Raw genomic sequence first — 22,573 nt, 5'->3', positions numbered from 1 at the left:
CCCATCTGCTGCACATAGGAGTCGAAGTCCCCAGCTAGGCCATACGATATAACAATACTGCACCCCAAGTCTAGTCCCATTCATAATGCATTTGTAGCAATTACCACTCTCAGGGTATTTACATCAGCAAGGCTTGTCATAATCTGTTCCTTTATATGATCAGGTGTTGTCCAGTGGTACTTGTTGAACAGTCTGCAAGGTGAGGTGCTTTTGGATCCTGGTGGATAAAAAGACTTCTCTTCAAGTGTCTCCATGAACTCGGAAAACAGATCAGAGCAGTGCTTTATACTCCTGCAGTAAATCACATACTTAAAACAAGTGTTCTTCTCATTACACAACTGCATAATGGAATTTGCCATCTGCATTATCCTCCAATTCGTAGTCCTCCCCTATATACGCTGCCGCTATGCCTCTCCTGTTTTGAGCTTTCACTTGAGACTTCATAAGGCTCATCAAGGAAGGCACAACGATTACAATAGGGCATCTTTAGAGTTTTGTTGAGGTTGTTGTTGGTATAAGGTTCCATTGTCAGCGCCTGAAAACATGATTTCCCTGCTCGAGTCCTCCGGCACACAAAAACATCTTTTCCCGGTACAGTTGCTTGCAGACACTGTCTCTGAAATGTGTGCTGCTCCTTTATCTCCAATTTCTGGCAAACAAGGGCCTCGGCTTCTCTGCTAATTTCCTCGAATTCGTGTTCTTCGATCGACAACTTACTTTTGACAGTTCTTACTTGATGATGAATATTAATTAAGACACCCCCCCCCCCCCCCACCCCCGACTTCAACCAATGAAAATGTGTGTTCTTCCGCGAGGGCTTTTTTCTCGTACGGAGCGTTCATTGGCTAACACTGATTACATCACGGTCCACTTGTATACGAATTCATATTTCGACAGGCCGAAACCCGGTAGGGTACCGTACGTAGGTTAGGCCGGTCTGGTTTAGAGCTTGAGACTGCACTAAATAGACCACTTAAAACTATGCATAAATATACTTTCATTTATTTTTTGTGATTTTTGTGAAAAGAGGTAAAGGCACTCAAGCATCTGAATTCTAAGGTTGGTTATAAGGACCATATTATCCGAGGTTAGGAACTCTGACGTCACAGGACGTTTATCCTGCTCTAATCACGACACTGAATGTTGGAATAACTCATTTACCCATGAGTAAAAGATTGCTGAAATAATGTTCCCACAATTTTCTTTCTTCTGGTGAACATCAGGGAAAAAGGTGATGTGACGTCAGAGTTCCTAGATACAGTCACTCAGTATGGCTCATAAGCCCACCATAGATTTCAAATCTTTGAATGCCTTTCAACGGTCGTTAAAAAATCTGAAAAAAAATAAATGAAAGTATTTTTACGCATAATTTCAGTTGTCCGTATGATGAACCTTACCTCATATTTTAACTTTCTTTTACATTAATTAATCGCTGATATTAAAACTGATTAAAGTGGACGCTGGTGTTATGGTCATGAAAAAGCATCTAGAAACAACTGAAACCCAGTCCAACTCCGTTGGTCTTTTCCTTAAACATTACATACTGAGATATTACCTGTACACAGTGAAGTGTGTTCAGATTGTCAAACCCTGAGCAAAGATTTCCAAATATAAACAGTTTTAATCACTACCCTCCTAGTTTTGTATTAATCTTAATTTAAATAAAAATAAATAGTAGGGGCTGAGGTCAGTCTGCAGTTAGTTTATTCACTGCTCAGCTTGATAAACCTTGGCAGTGAAGACGTTGAGGTTGATCCGAGGTTCACAGGTGGATTTGGTCTTGTGCAATCAGATACATCGGTACCACATATGCGTTTCCATGTTCACAAAGCCTGCCTCCCCTGCTCGCGATTATTACGAGCGTGTCACATCAGCATTCCTTCCACCATAGACTATCCGAGCAATGTGCCAGAGATTATTGGCCTGAACTCGTTCGGCGCTCAGATAGGACTTTTTCCCCTGTCCTAATGAAATCTAGGCCTATCTCCAAAAACAAAGATTGGAGCGAAAGAGTGTGTGATTAGAAACAAAATTTAATACAGTACTCTGTGTATAGTAGATCTCTTAGAGGTATATATAAAACAAATGAAATTCTAAGATCCAAAAAACGGCGGGCTTAGGCCTATATAGCAGTAAGTTGGAACCCGTTACATCGCCGCAGGCTCGACTTAGGGCCTACTATATACGCTAGGTAAGTAGACACTAAAGATCGTGCACATGACGGGAAATTTCATACTTAAGACGGTCAAAAATCCCCTTAAACTCGTGTTATGCACACAGGGATTGTAAATACAAGTGTTCTAGGAAGTCTTCCCTCTTAATGCTGTCGCATCTACAACACCATCAAGCCAGACGTAGATCGACCTTGCGACTAGTAGCAACTGGGATTTTGGCGACTGGAAGCAACTAGGACCAACTGAAAGAAACTACGGTTTTGGTTGATCTATGCGCGCTTGCAATCACCGTCAACTGTCAACTCAGCAGTTGCTCGGAATTAAACCTATTCTACTTTTCTGCGACTCGAAGCATCCAGTTATACCCAGTTCCGTTGATCTACGCGTACTTCCGTCCAGTTAATTGTGCCCAGTGATGCATCACGTAAGGAGAGAGAGCGCTATATAATCAGAACAAATTATTAAATTTGTCTATCCGTTCACTGAATGGGCATATAGGCCTTACTAAAGTGAAAAGATGGACAAGAAAATTTTCCAAGCAACTAACGTTATAGGCCTATTTAAGCCATTACCATGATCCATTCACGTGTTTCACTGTAGGCCTACATGTTTATTGGCCTATAGGCCCTTTAATTGAAGGGCCTAAAGGCCCTTTAATTGAACAATATCGTATCAAGACTTGCCATACAGCCAATGGCTGACTTCACTTAGACGATACATTATTGTACCTCGGCTTCGCCTCGATGTCATGCATGTTGTGTTGTCGTCGTCAATCATAATGTAATGTATACACCCAATACAAAGCCGGGCTGAAACTGAACTCCTTCTTGTTGGGGCGGGCCTTCCTCGATTGCGAAATTCAGATCTATTCAACTAGGCCACATGACTCACGAGTGCACGATCGAGTACAAAAGGTAACAAAGACTTTCGCAAATGTTCCGGACTAATGTAAATAATAAATATTACTGCTTCTTGTTTTATGTGTTGGTAGGTCTTTCATAAACGCTCCTCAAACCCCCATACCATCATTTTTGTACGCTGATACTAATATCCAGAACCCCCGTTACCCACAGTTCCACGCGGTGTTAGCTTTGCACACGACCCTCCCGGAAGACGGACTTGCAACATCAGACGGCAACAACCCTACCGCAGGAAACTTACTCGATCAATCCAGTGTTCGTTTTGTGCCTCGTAAGTATTGTCATCTTAAATGGAACGCCATATTTTTCACTTCTTTTGTGTCGTCTCCCATCATCTGTTCGAAAACAAAGTGCGAAGCTGCTTAGAAGTGCGCTGATATCGGTAACGAAGACTTTCAATGGGGCTGCGTTTGTGGTTGACAACTATTTCCGCCATTTTGTTCCTGGAGATCACTGATTACACTGTAATTGTCCTGGTAGGAGCCACACACTGACCGTATCGCATGGGCTTTCCAACCAATTAGACGGTCTTTAGCAGAAGTTAAGTTACACACTTGTTGATCCTTGCGCATACATGTGGGACTATACAAGTACGTTATTTTAAGTTCATATTCATAAAAGTTAAACCTACCTGGTCGAGACCCACCTATAGTTGAAGCCAGGTGTGTTGCTCAACAGATCTTACGATGTACTAACATACCTAGTACATCTAGATGGACTCAGTTTGCTATTTTAAAATTCGGACATTCATTGTAACTTTGAGTCCATCAATGCCTCTCAAACAAATCGCCCCATGTCTGCGCACTCCAGCTCGCTGGAGCCGATCTCATTGAGGTCTGCACTCACGGCACCCAAACTTACCAGCACTAAAAATTCAAGTTCTTTTTTATGCCCTTTTGCATTGATTTATTTATTTATTTATTTGATTGGTCTTTTATACCGTACTCAAGAATATTTTATGTATACAACGGCTGCCAGCATTATGGTGGGAGGAAACCAGGCAGAGCCCGCAGTAACTTTTAGGAATTGAATTAAGAAGGTTGAAGTTGTTCTTGGAGAGGGCAAACGAAATGTAATAGTTTTCTTGAGGACTTCACTACCAAACCTCAGTTGCATTTCATACCCAGAAGTAGGTCACACAACGCCTCAAAATCACTGTTGACAACAAGGCATTAGGCACTGACGAAGTTCTAGCAGTCAGTGTGACCACCACGCAGCGAGTCAGTTAGTTTCATAGGTGAGGATAGTAAATTAGGAGAATAGTATTAGAGATTCCACCATAAAATCACATCAGTGAGCAGAGGAGGTGAATTAGAGTGCCATGATTCTCATGAGACATCATCAGCTGTCGGGATATAGATAAGTAGGTGGCATATAAAGTAGCTCATACATATTCACATAACCCAACAACACACAAAAAAGAAAACAAACCACACACACACTCCCAAGTGCCAATGCGTTGGTGAATAACACTGTTTTTAAGAACATAGCGAACATGATAACTTGTAGATACTAGACGAAGGGACCCCGTTAGAACTGTCCGCAGTTAAACTTTACAAACACCAAAAGCCCAACCAATATTCTCCTTTTCTGAGACCATTATCTCTGGGGCAAGCATTTTGCTTCAGAAATGGGATGATATCTACAGTGATGCCAAAATATTACCTGGATATACAGTCATGGAAAAAATTATTAGACCACTCATATTTTCTTTGGTTTCTTGTTCATTTTAATGCCTGGCAACCCTAAAGGTGTATTAACCGAAGATTACAATGAATACGACAAAAATCCAGCTGATTCCATAATACTTTGTCGTATTTGATATGCTTTAAGGTCAGTTGTATTCCTAGGGTGTATGCGAGGCAATTTCATGCTTTCCATTTACATGCAGACTTACATAAAGAGTGGTTTCCTGTTTACATGTAGGCTTACATAAATAGGGGTCTCTTGTTTATATATTAAGACGCAGCACAACTCGGTAGTTGTCAGCTCCCATAATGCCTAAAACGAAAGACTTATGTGGAGCCAGAAAGGCAGCCATCTTGGCACAGCTGGATACTGGATTAAGCGAGCGACGAGTGGCCAAAAAACTGAAGATCTCTAAGACAGCAGTTCATTACACCAAGTACTACAAAACTGCTAGCTGGTCGAGGCAGGAAACGTCTTTCTACCCCACGAGATGACCGAGCACTCATCCGGTCCTGTATCAAGAATCGTCGTCAGACCTCCAGAGACCTTAGAAATGAGTGGGCATTGTCAACAAATGTGACTTGTTCAGCAAGAACAGTTCGAAACCGACTTCTTGAAGCTGGTCTAAAGTCGCACAGGGCACGGAAGAAGCCCTTCATCAATGAGAGGCAGCGGAAGGCCCGCTTGCGTTTTGCGAGGGATCACAAGAATTGGACTGTTGATGATTGGGCTAAAGTTCTCTTCAGTGATGAATCCAATTTTGAGTTGATGCCTACTCCAGCCAACTTACTGGTTAGGAGGAAGCCTGGGGAAGCCTACAAACCAGACTGCCTTGCTCCTACTGTAAAGCATGGGGGTGGAGCAGTGATGATCTGGGGTTGTTTCAGTATGGGTGGAACAGGACAGATGCAGTTGTGTGAAGGGAGAATGAACCAAGTCACATACAGAGCTACTCTTGAAAACAGTCTTCTTCCATCAGCTGCTAAACTCTTTCCTGGCTCGAATGACTGGATTTTCCAACAAGACAATGCCCCTTGCCACACGGCAAGGTCAGTTAAAACCTGGATAGAGAACCGGAACATTCGAACCATGAATTGGCCTGCTCAGTCACCTGATCTGAATCCAATTGAAAACCTGTGGAATATTATCAAGTTCAAAATGGAGAACCACAAGCCCAAAAACAAAGCAAATTTGTTCGAATTTTTGCAACAGGAATGGGCTACTGTGACCGCAGGGCAATGTAACAAACTGGTGGAGAGCATGCCAAGGTGCATGGCTGCAGTCATCAAAAACAATGGGCATGCAATCAAGCACTAACTCCCGTATGAGACTGAGAGTCATGTGACTACGTGACTAGGAGACAGGAGAAAAAATGAAATGCCAAAATGTTTTTGAGAATACAGTTGCCACATCTACAGATGTATGAACTTAAGTGATTTTGGTCATTGTCAAGAAAGTCATAGAGAACTGATAGATATCACCTCTTAAATAAAACCCTTATGAACTATTTCTGTTTACATCACTTTCTTTGCCCAAACAAATGTTCCTTCAGTTGTGCAAGGTTTTAAAATGAACAAGAAATGGGAGAAAGCAAGGGTGGTCTAATAATTTTTTCCATGACTGTACATGTAGAATGAATGGAGTTGTTATTCATAGAATCTAGACTACCTTCTGTCCATAATTTCTTAAACAAGACTGAAAGTGGAAGTTGTTTTCACTGTCATTTAACTGTTTTAATGTGTAAAGAGAAAACTGGTATAACCTACATTGTTGTTTGTCTTTAGCTAGCTGCAGTGCTGAATAAGCCTTCTCAGAAATACCTCCCTTTGCCATATGAACTTAGCTAGGATAATAACAAGCACTTGACCTCATATATGCAGTGTTACAATTATTAAAGACAGCTAGTCTTATACCAATATGGCGTGCAGATCTGTATGTCACGCATGAGAAAGTTCATAGTAACTTTCCATAGGTTGGTGATTTACGCGAGTTGTTTAGTTTCCATAATACTCACTGCCATCATATATTAAAGTGGAAAAAAAATTGAGCATGGTGTTCAAAAACAATAAAATAAAATTAATATTCTGGACTGATAGCAACATTAAATACTGGTAGAAAAAATGAACTCTCTGAAACCAGCATGAATGTATAAGTATCAATTACGGTTTCATGTATAATGTTTCAGAGGAAGTGAAAATGTCTGACCAGCCACCTCCATACCCGGGGAATTATAATGCCCCACCTGGTGGAGATAAAGGAGGCCCACCCCCTACGATGGGTAAGATCTGAAATAAAATGTGCAGAGAGCGAGGGGTGCCTGGGACAGATCCTACTGCCTACTGTGGATATATAAAAACAGACTGAAGTCATGTTTATTTACTACTAAGAGCAATGATGCTGTGAACAGTTGTTGACAGAAATATTTCAGATATAATATACTTTATAGTTATGCTTCAAAAGTTAACCAGTGATCCGGCAAGGACAAATGATGTATCGGAAAGTGAGCTATGTGTGCTAAGTGGTTAGTCAGACTTTGGATCCTAAGTGTTCTTTGCCAATTGTACTGCCTTTTCTTTTGAGGCTGTAGTGTAGATCAAGCCCTGTCTGCTGTTTCCTTAACATTAAAGTAAAAATTACTGTATATATATATATATACATGTATAAACTAACCTTTGTGATCAAAATTTGTCAACCTGTTTGTAAATTTTGACCACTCATTTTGTTCCTCCTTATATAACTTTGATATAGAGCAAAACTGCTGTGTAAATAAAGTAGCTTTTTAAATAAGGCAACACAAGTTTTATCTTGTGTTTTACAGGCAAGCCCACCATAAATGGTTTAAAAATGTAATAAAAGTGAAACTGAAAATCTACCTTATTTTGATGGAGGAAGGAAAAAATTGCAGGAATAGACCACATTATCAACAAATAAGATAACCCAAGGTTAATTTTAATACCCTTCAGTATTGAAAAAAGATTTATTCTGTCTCTCAAACAACCTTTTAAGTTGGTGTGGCCTAATGTGAAGAGCTGGAAGATTTGCCATTATGTTCTGGAGCATCTAAAATTATTCCAGGCTTGGAATAGAAATAATGTTGTGCTTTAATAAAAAGTTTGTGTAGCTTGTAAATCTTTGTACAAGTAATGTGATATATTAAATGTACTTCTTTTAAACTACTGGTACATGTTCTTAGACATTTAGAAAATGGAGACTGTGTATACAGGTTGTCAGTATTGTATTAACTAGGTCAACACACAGAGGCACTGTCTGTCACAAGTATTTTGTTCACCTCACTTGTACACTGTTAATAAGGTGAATTGCTGTGAATGCACACCATTCTAGATTTGAGTACATGTACATGTATGTAGGTCACAGCTAAATATGTGCATGTAAGCTTTATGAAAGCCATATCACTGTCTTGGATGTAATGGCTGTTCCACCTATGATTTCTGTAATTCTTCAACCTTTTCTGAAGGCAATATTCTATGTAGACTGGTGAAATTATACTTTTGGTGAACTCCTGAAACTGGCCAATCCAACGAATGTGGTTATGTCCCCAAAATGAGCATAATTTGTATTGAAAATTGCTCTTCCATGTGCAAAAAGTTTGAATAATTAGGGTAAGCATGGAGCTGGGTATAAAGACTCATATTTCTACATTCATTGTGCTTTATCTCATGAATTGTACATGGTACCTGGCGAAAAGGGAAGTGGATTACCTCAGGTACTCTGGTTTCCTTCCATCCTAAAAATGTTTTACACATTTTAGCCACAGTGGCTAAACATATTTTTCTGCTGGTGGAAGCCTGGACACATGCCTGTCTGAAGGAACCTTGGGCCACTGAACAGGGCTAGGAAATTAAACCACTAGGCATTAAATTTACACCTGCCAACATAACATGATAAGAATTCAGCTCATTCTAACCCTGTGAAAATCTGGTTGGTAATTTATCTTAAGACAAGTTATACATGGGATAAGTAGTGTATATTTCACAAAGAAAGCCTGTAGAAGTTTCACTCTTTTGATGTGGTGAGTAAGGTACCATTGCACAGGCTTGGTACTGGTTCTTGGTTGTGACCTGACCCTTATGTTTAGCCTCACTTTCCACCTTGATAAAGAACTATACAAGCAGTATGCCGGAAATTGGTATGCAGTTGAATTTGCGTGTATGATAACTTTGTGATGTAGCTGTGTTGGCCTTCTCAAAGGGAAATACCAAAAATGCCCATGCCAAAAAGTGTGATTTGTGCAGATGTACATGTAATTAGTAAGAGTAATCATGAAATAGTGACAGTTTAAGTCAACTGTCCAGACCATTTTGCATGTACATGTAATGAATGGGTTTCTTGCACTACTGACCTCTTTTACATCTAATGTCACTGACTTGCAGTATGTACATGTAGAGCAGTGCATGTAAATGATTTCTTTGGGCAAATGACCAGCCACGATGACTCGGTTGAGTGTCCACTTCGGGAGGCGGTAGATCCAGGGTCAATCCTGGGTCAGGTCACACCTATGGCCTTAAAAGAGAAAAGAGAAAGTTGTAGCTTACTTGCTTGACGTTCAGCATTAAGGGAATAGTGCAACGACTGGTTGACATACATGTATATAAGTATAATGGCTCAGGTGGGGCTGCTGACTTGCCTCCGGTAGGTCATCTGAGTGACGCAGCACTAGACAAAAGAGCGGTGGAAATCTGTCCTGCAACAAGGGGCCACATTACATTCACTCTAAGAACTCCTACATCGTCATATGACTGAAAAATTGTTGTTGTATATCGTTAAGCACGCACTCACTCTGTGGGCAAATGTGTAGTTCATAGTTTGCCATTGATTATTCAGTGCAGTTAATGAATGATTATGGCTTTATGCCACTTTAGACTTTCAATGCTGCATATATATATGCCTATTATATTTTGATGCGTGTTCTGTTACCACAGGCTATGGTCCGCCCCATGGAGGAGCACAACCTTCCCAGCCTGGCTACCCACCTGCAGGAGGCTATGCTCCACCACCAGGTAACAGACAATGACAGCCTTGCTCTGGCACTGCTAATTCTACAGAATACTTGATTGGTTTTTATGCCTTTATTTGTGTAACATGCTTATCTATGCTTAAATTGACCATGTGCCCTGTACGTAATACAGCATTTACCCTGATGACACCTTACAGGTATAAATCGAGGAGTATTGAATGACTTTGATCTGGGTACTGTACAAGCATTATCCCTGTTATATATACTGTAGCTGTATGATATGTGATGTTTTGTGGATTACTCTTGTAGCTGGGTATTATCCGGCCCCGGGACAACAGTACCAGCCTCCACCAGGTACCATTCATCCCTCTCCTTGTTGTGTGTTCTTCTGTTACATGCTATGCTATCCCTCCCCCTCTATCTCCTGGCAGGTGGCTGTCTACCCAAACTGATGGTGTCCTATAACATTCAACTATAATGTGGCATCAGAAATTCATCCAGAAAATTTTTCGGATTAGTCTGTGTTAACCATCTGTTACATGTACACCTTGCACTTCAAGAATGCTATGAGCATGCACCAGATAAAACGTCTCTTTTGACATCCATCTAAGGGCATGACCACCTGTGCTACTGTTAGTTCTAAATATAGCATAATTAAGTGGATCAGTGAAACACTTGAGGAATATCAAGAACAAAAAAAGAAAATAAATAAAACCTTAAATATCTGCAAGTAAAGAAATAAAATACACATATTTCTAATCTAAATTTCATATTCTAAATGGGATTATATTAGTATATGTGTTGATTAATGGGTGAAGGATTTCCAATCTTCAGGATTCCCAAACCTCCAAATCTCCTTTTTCAAGCATGTCTCACTTTTAATGAAATCTTGTCCATCCTACAATGTCACATGCACATCTCTGGGTGGAAGAGCCACATTTCCTGTGGAAATCAGTTTTATAATTTCACCAGTAAGAAGAGTGAAGGATTTAATTTGTGGAGCTAAACTGGCGTGCATTACATAGTACTTGAACTGTTTCCACATGTTTTGTTTACACAATTCCAGACGCCTTATGCATGCGATTTCAATTTTTATATTTGGATTGGTCTTCTGGAAGTTGCATTCTACATGTACTTGTATATGTTATGGACTAACCCCCTTCTGACTCCTATCTATCCCTCTTTAATATATCCCAGGTTATCCAGGTAGGTGTGCATTATGAAGCATGTTGGCAAACTTGCATGTACAGTATATAGCTCTATTCCTTTGCATGAGTAGTGATTAGTACATGTACGGTTTTGGCAAATTGCCCTGAAACTGAAAAAAAAGGTAAAAAGAATTTTCTGGAAGAAACCTTAGTAAAACATTCAAGTAAGATCCTTTGTGGTGGGTAGGAAGGATTACATTAAACATTTTTAGAGACGCCCTCATATGAATGATCTTGCCAGCTAAATTATTGTGAACTGTATACCAAAGGAAGATTTATGCTCTGTTATTGATTATAAACTAAGGTATATACAAATTTTGTAGAAGGAACACTGTCAGGCATGATATTTCATGCACGTATACCAAGAGCCTGTTTCACTAAGCATATTGGGTATTGGCCTAAAATTAAACTCCTAAATATGTGAATCAAATCTATAAAATTTTTAACTTTGATTCTGTTCTGTGGTAGTACAGCTGTGTTTGGGCATCCAGTTGTGTTACGAAGAAGATTAAAGTTGTGGATTTGGGGATACATGCCAATGTAGTTTATCTAGTGGCTAGTCAGTACACAGTATATGTGCCTGCATGTGTGTATTTACCTGTATGGTTGAGAAGTTGTGGTACCCTAATTCCTCAACCTTTTGCCATATGAAAAGAAAATTTCAGTGCAATTTATGCAACTTTGTAGTTTGATTTTGGAGATAAAACAATGTTGGTTGGATTGACAAGTTTCAGGGCTTCACAAAAAGCATAATTTTATTAGTCAACACAGAATAAGGCCTTCAGAGTATGCTTGAACAAACATGTTAGTGTTTTTAATTTAGAGTGTGTAGTATTGACTATTTGTGTTAGTTGGACTTATGTACAGTTGTTGTAGCTTTTCTATGTGGTGTACCTGCATATAAGTGATATTGTTCTAATTTCTAATAATTATTTAGTTAATGCATTGTATTAAATGTTTGAGATTTCTTACGGGTGGATATAAATCGGACCTGACAAGTGAGTAATCCCATGGTAAAGTTCAGTAACAATTCCTGTCATACCCCACCCCAAACTAAAACAGTAATTGGCCCCTCTATGATAAGGCCCCCATTTATGTGGTTTTACATTGTTTGCACAATATCTCCTGAACCAATCAACCGATAGTCACTAAATTTGTGTTTGAGCTTCAAAACATAGCTCTTCATCAACTGTCCGGGCATATCCATCTATTCATTCACCCATTGTCATTGGTCAGGCAAGTAAATGTGGTATTGTGATGTCTTAGCCTAATTTAATAATGTTTGGTTTGAATCTTAATGACACAAGACTTCAACACATGTTAGAGCAAATCAGCTTTTGGTGGATGTATGTCAGCTCAGTTGTGAGTTCATTTAAGCAGGCAGTAGCCATGCCGATTTCCAGAACTCTGTTGTGAAATTGGGTTTGAAGCTTAATTTACATTGGAATTCAGTTTGATTCACCCACTGTTTATACATGTACATGAGTGTACCAACCCATGTTTGTAATTGTATATTTTCTTGTTCTGTTCTCTGTGTTACATAAATGATGCTCATTACCCTGTAACATTGAAATACTGGTTGGTTATCCTGTGATTGGTGGTGAACAGGTGATTGGATGGGGAGATTTGTTGGTAATACACCAAAGAGTGTACATTTTGTGGATTCCTTTGACTCCTGAAGGTGCTGATTTGGCATTGTTATGTTGAGTCTGCATAATCGGTAATTGCCTAGTCATACCCAAGAATTCAGAAAAGATTAGCAATCCTGGAACTATTGTGGTTTGGTGCTCAGCATGATAAGGACTTTCTGACAAGTAGATAATATAGCAAAATTAAATACATGTACATTACTTCTTTCACTTAACAGTAAAAGAAAACAAGATTTTTTTTCTTTTTAAGGATGGAGTTGTATTGTTGCTTTCTCCTGGACTGCTTTTATTTTAAAATGGATGATTTTGACTAAACATGTTTTTATGATTATGAATCAAAGAGTATGTATGACAGTAGTCATCAGAAGTAAATGTAGGCTGATCAGCACATTTATGATTTTGTGGGTTGCTGTTTGTAGCTGGATATTACGGAGATCCCTCTCTGGGTTTCCAGCCTGCACCAGGTATTGCACCTTAATAGTCTTTCCCATAACCAGCCCATCCAGTGGTGGTATGTGTACAGTCTCCATCATTGTGTTGCATGGCATGAACAGAGCATGCTGCACTGTGCCACATGTAGTGAAAACATCACAACTGTAAAAGTTATGCTTTATTTCCAATTTTCATATTGACTATTTTTGGCTGATATTTTTAGCAAGTTTAGATTGTTTTTAAAAAATAAAAAATTGATGCGGCTATGAGATTATATATCAGCCATGAGAAAATATGGCTGGTGTGAGATTATACAGCTGTCATGAGATTATATAGTTGCTATGAGATTATACAGCTGCCATGGGATTATACATCTGCCATGGGATTATACAGCTGCCATGGGATTATACAGCTGCCATGAGATTATACATCCGCCATGGGATTTTACAGCTGCTATGGGATTATACAGCTGCCATGGGATTATACAGCTGCCATGAGATTATACAGCTACCATGAGATTATACATCCGCCATGGGATTTTACAGCTGCTATGGGATTATACATCTGCCATGGGATTATACAGCTGCCATGAGATTATACAGCTACCATGAGATTATACATCCGCCATGGGATTTTACAGCTGCTATAGGATTATACATCTGCCATGGGATTATACAGCTGCCATGAGATTATACATCCGCCATGGAATTTTACAGCTGCTATGGGATTATACAGCTGCCATGGGATTATGCAGCTGTCATGAGATTATACATCCGCCATGGGATTTTACAGCTGCTATGGGATTATACAGCTGCCATGAGATTATACAGCTACCATGGGATTTTACAGCTGCTATGGGATTTTACAGCTGCTATGGGATTATACATGCGCCATGGGATTATACAGCTGCCATGGGATTATACAGCTACCATGAGATTACCGTATTATACTACTGCCTTTAGATTGTACAGTTGCTGTGAGATTGCCATAGAATACATCTGTCATGAGATCATATAGAAGTCATGAGATTACACAGCTGTCTTGAGATTACAAGGGTGCCGTGAGAGTGCATGGCTGCGATGGGATTGCACAGCTGCCATGAAGTTACCATATTATACATCTGCCATCAGATTGTACAGTTGCCATCAGATTGTACAACTGCCCTGAGATTGTACAGCTGACCATATTATACTATTGCCATGAGATTTTTTTTGTAACTGCCATGAGATTGCCGTAGTACATGAGATCATTGTACATTGCTGTCAAGAGATCATATAGATGCCATGAGATTACACAGCTGTCTTCAGATTACACGAATGCCATGAGATTGCACAGATGCCATGGGATTGCATAGCTGCTATGAGATTATCAGCTATCAGATTGTACAGCGGCCATAAGATTACACAGCTGCCATTAGATTGCACAACTACCGTGAGATTACACAGCTGCCATGAAATTAACATGTTATACTACTGCTGTGAGATTGTACAGCTGCCATGAGATTGTACGGCTACCGTGATTTTACACAGCTGCCATGAAATGACCATATTATACTATACCATAAGATTGTACAGCTGCCATGAGATTGCACAGCTGCCATGAAATTACCATGTTATACTACTGCCATGAGACTGTACAGCTGCCATGAGATTGTATGGGTACTGTGAGATTGTACAGCTGTCATGAGATGATACACCTGTTATGAGATTGTACAGCTACCGTGAGATTACACCGGTGCCATGAAATTGCTATGTTATACTACTGCCGTGACATTGTACAGCTGCTATGAGATTGCACAGCTTCCCAGAGATAACACAGCTGCCATGAAATTACACAGCTTTCTTGAGATTGTACAGTTGCTGTGAGATTGCACAGCTGCCATAAGATTACACAGCTGTCTTAAGATTGTACATCTACTGTGAGATTGCACAGCTGCCATGAAATTACCATGTTATACTACTACTATGAGATTGCACAGCTGCCACGAAATTACTATGTTAGACTACTACTATGAGATCGCAAAGCTGCCTTGAGATTGTACAGCTGCTATGAAATTGCACAGCTACCATGAAATTACCATATTGTACTACTGTCATGAGATTGCAAAGCTGCCATGAGATTGCCGTAGCATACAGCTGTCATGAGATTATTCATTAGGTCAAATTGGTTGGATCGGCCAGTTTCAGACTAATAAGTATAATCTTACCAGTCTACACATAATAATGTTTGAATAAAAACCTTGCATACATGCGGATAGGTTGAAGAATTGCAGCACTTTATAGGTAGTGTCGTACGTCTCACCGTTTTGTCATGGGCTTAGTGTAATAGTCATAGTATTTGCCTGTGATATACATGTATGTGTCATAGGTATGCTAGTGTAAAGGACTGAGCATACAAAATGTACACGTATGATGAAGGTAGAGTTTGAACATGGATCCACAATTGCCATAGCTGTACTGTACAAGAGCATTGGATTTTGCATTTTTGGAGTTGTAGGTGATAACTAGTGTATATGTGTACTGTTTGAATAGCCAGCATGATTACTAAGCAGTAGTGAGCTCTGTAGTCAGGTGATATAACTGGTATTAATGCATGTACACGTATACGTATTATGTTGGTTTAAACTATATTCTTTCTGACTCAAGCGTTTTGTCCATACATGTATGTAGTTGTACTGTTGACCATATATAGTCTTTTAAATGTAACAGTTGGGAATTGTTAGTGCTATCTACAGGTGATTTTGTGTTTCAGAAAACATGTAATGAAAAATAAGATCTGTTAAACAAATGTACATGTGGAAATGGATGCTGAAATTTAGCCAGTGTATAATATTTAATGTGATTAATTTGAGTTTCAGTAAATAGCAGACACATGTATGTTTGATGTTGGACAAGCAAATAAAAGTGAATTTAGCGCGCTAGCTCAGCCAAATGACCCAGGAGCCTCTTACCAATGCGGTCACTGTGAGTTCAAGTCCAGCTGGCTTCCTCCCTGGCCGTATGTGGGAAGGTCTGCCAGCAACCCGTGGATGGTCGTGGGTTTCCCCCAGGCTTTGCCCATTTTCCTCTCACCCTAATGCTGGCTGCCATTGTATCAGTGAAATATTCTTGATTGCGGCATAAAACACCAACCAAATAAATAAATCAATAAACATGTGCATTTTAATTTCTGACTACACTTGTTTGGGTAGGTAACTGCTCTGTTGTATGCTGACCGTTAAGTATGCCATGCAATGTAGATTTGTTTCTGTAACATGAATGATCACCTGTACTGTGTTTTGGACTTAGGCCAACCTGGGGGTGGGTACTCCAACACCACTGTGGTGGTTCAGCCCAACCCAATTGCTGTGGTGCAGCAGTTTCGGGAGTCGCCTGTACACACACGCTGCCCTCACTGTGGAGCGGACATTGTCACGGCCACCTACTACGAGACCGGAACCTTTGCCTGGATCATCTGCCTCATCCTGTGTTTTGTGGGGTATGTATCTGAACTTCTGTATCATTTGCATATAACATTTACCGTGGATCAGTGCTACTTTGATAATTCAGTGTGGTTGACTTTTGAACTAATTTCCTGGCCATTTGAAACGTTTGGTGATAATAACTCCCTTACTTTGTGAACTCCATGATTCTGTGAACCCCATGGCTGTTAGAACCCTCTGTTAATGAGTGGAGCACCAATACTGGATAGCATCAGGGCATATTCCTTCTCAGACCTCTACATTACACAAATCAGTGTGACTTGTTTTATTTATTTGAAAGGTGTTTTACACCGTACTCAAGAATATTTCACTTATACAACGACAGCCAGCATTATGGTGGGAGGAAACCGCGCGGAGCCCAGCGGAAACCCATGACCATGTGCATGTTGCTGACTTCCCATGTATGGCCGAAGAGGAAGCCAGCATGAACTGGACAAAATTGAGACCAAATTGGTGAGAGGCTCCTGGATAGTTGTGTTGCACTTGCATGCTAACCGCGGAGGCCTTTGTTTTATGATAATGTAAATAATCTTCCAAGTACAACACTTGACATAAATCGGTCAAATTGGAACTGATGCACCATAAAAGCCTTATTGTTTGTTAGACAAGATATAGAAAAGCTAATGGCCTGACTTTGGTAGTACACTTAATGATGTGTCTAGTCGCGTTAATTTAAAATCTGTCCAGTAAAAAAAGAAACATTTATTGTATACAGAAGATTAATTTGTTGAATACATATAAATGACGTTACTTTCCTGGAAGTTATTTTCTTGAGTAAACGTAGCCAGGAAGTACTGGGAGTTCATTCTGGTTGTCTTGCTTTGGGTTAATTGCTTTTCCCTCTTCTGTTAGCTGATCAGTGTACTTTTGGACATCAATACAATGCCTGGCATCAAGAGTTCTAAGATTTTCTGATATTTTCCATCTCATTTCGTACTGGCCGTTTTCATACAGCTCACTTTGTAAATCGGTTCTTCCTGTGATAGGAAGACAACAGAATGATATTAATGAAGTGTGGGAATGTCCTCATTTTGAGGATCAGTTTCATCCATCTATGAAAATGGAATTGGGAGAGATTGGCATGGAAGCGATGGGATCTGTGATCATGTAAAACCTAGTCAAAGTAATAAGCAATTTAATGAATATCTGGCTTAGCAAGCGATTCCCTTTATGCAAACTCTGCAAAATAACTTCATAATATGCTACTGCCTTGAATATACATGTATTTGTTATTTTTAAATAAATGCTAGTTCTTCCAAAAAAATTGTTGATTTTCATAATGTTTTTCTATACACATGGGCACAGTTTAGAAGGAATTACAGTTGAATATGTGTGGGGTGAAAGACATTTAACCTCTTCTAAGCAGCTACAGTAATAATTTGTTAAATTTATTAATTTTGTTAACCTTTTTACAATAACTTGAAGCTACAGTATCACAATGTTACAATAAAACGTTTTTCCATTAACATGCTGTCTCTGTACACACTGGTACAATAACATTCTTCCACAGTAACACTTTGAGTCAGAAAGTGTGATCAGTTTATAGAAACTGTGTGTGTTTAGACTACAGATGATGGGCTTACTATCAGGACTGTAGTGGATGTAGTTGTGTAAGTGGATACTTTGTCATATCTGTATCTTTTGTTTCTCAAGTGGCATTCATGTTAGTGTGTCTGAAAATTGGACAGATTTGGCTTTCTGTGGTTTGAGTTATATGCTTTTCTCCATGTTTGGCATGCGTCTGTTAGGCATGTTGTATGTGTTCTCCGCTAGTCACGTGGATTTGACAGTTGATGTACTTGAAGGTCACGTTGAGGGTGATTGTTTGTACACATGAATATAGACGGGTATATTTTACAGTTTGTTTGTACCTTTTATTTCTCCACAGCTGCTCACTAGGATGTTGTCTTATTCCGTTCTGTGTTGATGGCTGTAAAGATTGTGTCCACTCCTGCCCCAATTGCCGCCATCAAATAGCCCGCTGGAACAGAATGTGATAGCCCAGTCCAGAGCGGACATAGTCCAATGTATGATCATAGTTGAAACTTTCATGCAAACTTGTCTGTAGTGTATTGCTGACCAAGGAAGTCTGGGTTCAGAAGAGTGGAAAACAATTAAAATTCACCCCAAAGTTTACCCAAAGTGTGGTGTATATCTGGATATACACCGTGTTCTCTTTGTTCTCACTCTTTTGGAGAAGTCCACATTTGTCGCTGTCTGTGACTCATCATTCCCTGGACATTGGGGAAACGCCCACTCTTCTGTGCTCTAGTCCTGTCCACTTAACATGCTGTAGTATTGTTACTGTTAATTGTGTCTGTCTAGTTACAAAGTTTTAGGGACAGTATTGGCTTGCATTTCATCTTTTCTGAAGTTAACAAGGGAGATATAAGGTGTGGGATTGAGCGAGGTGTGGGATTGAGAGAGAAAGGGATGAAGAGAGGAATTAGATGTGGAGGTTAGGGGTGAGGTGTGAGAATTAGAGAGAAAGGGATATACATGTATTGTTTAAAGGGGAGATGCATGGATGTGGTGTGTGAGAGACACAGATGAAGTGTGGGAATGGGAAACAGGTGAAGTGTGGGAATGGGAAAAATAGCGAGGTGTGGGACTGGCAGAAACTACGATGAGGTGTGAGAATGAGATATGAAGTGTGGAAATAGGAAAGATGGAGATGAGGTGTAGGAATGTAACACCCAGTTTTTTCATTCACACCAATTATTTGCATGCTCTTTTTTATTCTCATTTTATTCTCTTGTCTTTCTTTGTTGTTGTGTTGGTTTTGTTTTCTGTTTCACCTGCTTCATCTGGCCACCCAAGAGAGATCTGCCATGTTCATTCATGTCTTAACACCAATCTCAGATCAAACATGCATATACATGTTGCATATAGGTATAGCTGTAATATATGTATCTGTGGATTACAATATGTCAACAAGAAGCTTCTGGATATACATGAATTTCATGTAGTTTTATTGTTGTATAGCTTGCTGCTAGTTGTTACCAGATACTTCAACCCTTGCAAGTCATAGATTAGCGCCACTATATATGCTGATCGTATAGCGGATCATCCAATCACTTTCTCTTACGATTATCTTTACAGCTCTTTGCTGTGCCATGATCCTTCCCATTTACAGCACGTTTTTGCTAGTGTCTACCTTTTGGCTGACAGACCTACTAAGCCATATAATGCAATACAATGATGATAATCAGTGAATCGTAACCTGTTGTGGGATATAATGCTAACACTTTTGCCTCCAAGTACTCAGCAGCTGGATGTAAGTGGGACATACACTTGCTTATCATGAGGTTCTTCAGGTGGTTCTTGTAGCACCAGTCGGTTATATGCTCCCACACATCTTGGTTGTAGCATGGCCCAGCAGTTGGTTGTCATAGGAGGCCATACATGGTTCTAATGGGGACCACCAAACCTGGTTGAGGTCCAACCAAGACCCATGCATATATAGGTATTAAAATGGTAAATGCATGGATTTATATTGACATGTGGTACGAGGAGTAACATGTTTGTTTTGCTGTTTAATTGCTGTACGTGTGTTATGTTTTAAGCCTTATGTTGACTTAATACAGTGTACTAGATCAGCATCTGCATGAATTTATGCTTTTCTTTATATTAAATGTCTTTTTTTATTCAGATATGAAAGACAGCATGTAAAAACAAGAGCCTGTCAAAGTCTAGTTTTGTACTGTGGAAACATTCTCTGTTTTAACTTGATGATGATTACCTGATTTATGACATGCTAATAAATGTTGTTTCTTTGATTACAGATGTGACTTGGGCTGCTGCCTGATCCCATTTTGTGTGGATGGCTGCAAGGACTGTGTCCACTCCTGCCCAAACTGTCGCCAGCAGATCGCTCGCTGGAACAGGATGTAACCCGCCTCTCTCTCCTCGTCACTGGTGATGGGCACAGCTCAGCCTCTCTATCTGCTTTCCTCTGCTTGATAGGCCTCCCTTAGTTACCTTGTGACAGATACTAACACCGGTTTTTCATTGTCTCAGTTGAGTGAAGATATTGAAAATAACCATGTTTTTGTAAGTAACAACAGATGTAGTAACCATATCACACTGTGGTTTACCAGCTTGATCAATTTTAGACATATACTTGTGCTGCATAGTTAATGGAATGCAAAAGCTTAACTATTCATATACCAGTTTCCATCTATCTTAATCACAGGCATATCTTATCCTGATTTGTGCATGTACATGGATAGTACAACATACCACAAAATTCATAACGAATTGCATTGATTTTTATATTTAAGCCTATTATTACCTTTTGTAGTGTGTAATACAGGTTTTAAGTGGTGTATAAAAGTGTTTGAGGGGAAGACATTTGGTGTGTACTGTTTAGAGATGAGGAAATAAGGAGAGGTATACCCTGTGAGAATCAGAGCAGTAGAACTGAAGGCTTTTGGCCATATAATCATGCATCCAACTAATCTCCAACCCCTGTGCCTGTCCAGCTGTGTTTTGTCATGATCAAAGGAAGCAGTCTGTAACAAGACTGTTATGTGTCTGTTCATAGACACCACCAAGTCCACTGGCGATACTTAAAGCTGTTCTGTGATTGATGCCTGCTACATTGCATTGTATGCAACTTTGTACACCTATTTCCACATTGTCAGTGTGTGTTAGAAAACCACCTACTTTCCAGCTAACAAGTTTTAAGTAGTCACATTTTTTGGAGTCAATATGAACACAAAAAAGTGCAGGTTAAAAATATTTTGACCATTATTTTTTTCCTTTAATTATTATGATTATATACATTTGCGAACCAAATTATTTGACGGGTCATTCGTTCTTGTCCCATTTGGATGTCTTACGTTTGTAATTTGAACTATGTGGGAGTACATTTCAGCTCAATTAATCAACAATTGTTACACTTTCTTTGTTTTGATAAGAGCCGATTAGAAGTCTATGAAGTTTTAATTAGGCATTCGTTTTACCTTCAACATTTTGTCCAAATGTAGATTGTAACCTCTTTATATGCATCCTTTTTACCCTTGATGTACATAGTTTTATTTTAAGCCTTACCTGATGGAGGTTTGGCTTTTGCTACCAGCTGAAAAATATTCTCCACTGTTAGAAATTTTACGATAGGTTTTGTAGCCTGGCATGACTGGCCTTGAATGCAATGATTGTGAGTTTAAAACTTTTGTTGACATGTAAACCATTAAATTGACTGGCGGTAATCTGCTTGGGACATGTCATATAAATGTAACAGTATGAGCATGCTGAGGGGTTTGCCTAGCTGTTGTCTTACAATGTAGGCCTACATGTATGAAATCCTGTTCTCAATATATCATGGATCTTTTTTCTAATGTTTTAACTGTGTATGGTATTGTTTTCTTATGGGGTTGTGTGTATTGTCTATTGGATCCTGTTCTTATAATATATGATATCCTGTCAGCATTTTTGCATGAGAAGAGAACAGAAATAAGGGGAAATTGCTCAGACTTTAACATTTAGCCTGTTTTCAGTGCCCCTGTGAGTGGGGACAAAGCAGTGATAGAAGGCTGACACGGATGTTTCTACCCTTCACTCACGGCTCTTAGATTAGAGTGCCTTCAGGCATGCAGCACCAATGCCGCCACTCTGTACAAACGGCTACAATCAAACTAATGGGGATATTATTAATAGAATTCTCATATTTTTAAATAATGTAAATCTTGATCCTTGTTGAAAGTGTTTAAATATCAATAATAAGTGAACATAAAGTCCAAAATAAAATAAGTTTAACAAAATATTTTCATCGTTGGTGTTTGTGATTGGTTTGACAGAAAGTGAAAGTTATAATACGTTAGCGACTCGGCGAATGAAAATTTCCTGAGCTGTGGTTTGTAATGCAGGCAACGTGGTTAAATGAGGAAATGTGTAGATTGATACAGGTAAGTTCATAATAAGGATGTGTATCAAGTAATAGTTCCAAGTACTAGTGCTGTGACGACAGAAAAATCATTAAAAGGAGAATAAAATGTAAATATCAAACAAATACCATTGAAAAGAGTATGCATTTCCTCGCAT

At 39.4% G+C, this 22,573-nt stretch overlaps 1 protein-coding gene across 1 annotated transcript; it reads left to right on the top strand.

The window, feature by feature from the left end:
* Positions 1 to 3,164: 3,164 nt before the first annotated feature.
* LOC135462039 (cell death-inducing p53-target protein 1-like) lies at positions 3,165 to 22,293 on the top strand. The gene is made up of 6 exons (XM_064739374.1): positions 3,165 to 3,365; positions 6,969 to 7,061; positions 9,724 to 9,801; positions 10,068 to 10,112; positions 16,335 to 16,524; positions 20,314 to 22,293. Exons 2-6 carry the CDS (start codon positions 6,980 to 6,982, stop codon positions 20,420 to 20,422), a joined length of 504 nt encoding a protein of 167 aa, XP_064595444.1. The 5' UTR covers positions 3,165 to 3,365; positions 6,969 to 6,979; the 3' UTR covers positions 20,423 to 22,293.
* The last annotated feature ends 280 nt before the right edge of the window (positions 22,294 to 22,573 follow it).

The sequence above is a fragment of the Liolophura sinensis genome, chromosome 1 (genome assembly GCF_032854445.1).
Source record: "Liolophura sinensis isolate JHLJ2023 chromosome 1, CUHK_Ljap_v2, whole genome shotgun sequence".
In the NCBI taxonomy this organism is placed as follows: domain Eukaryota; kingdom Metazoa; phylum Mollusca; class Polyplacophora; order Chitonida; family Chitonidae; genus Liolophura; species Liolophura sinensis.
This window is presented reverse-complemented; position numbering and strand designations above follow the sequence as displayed.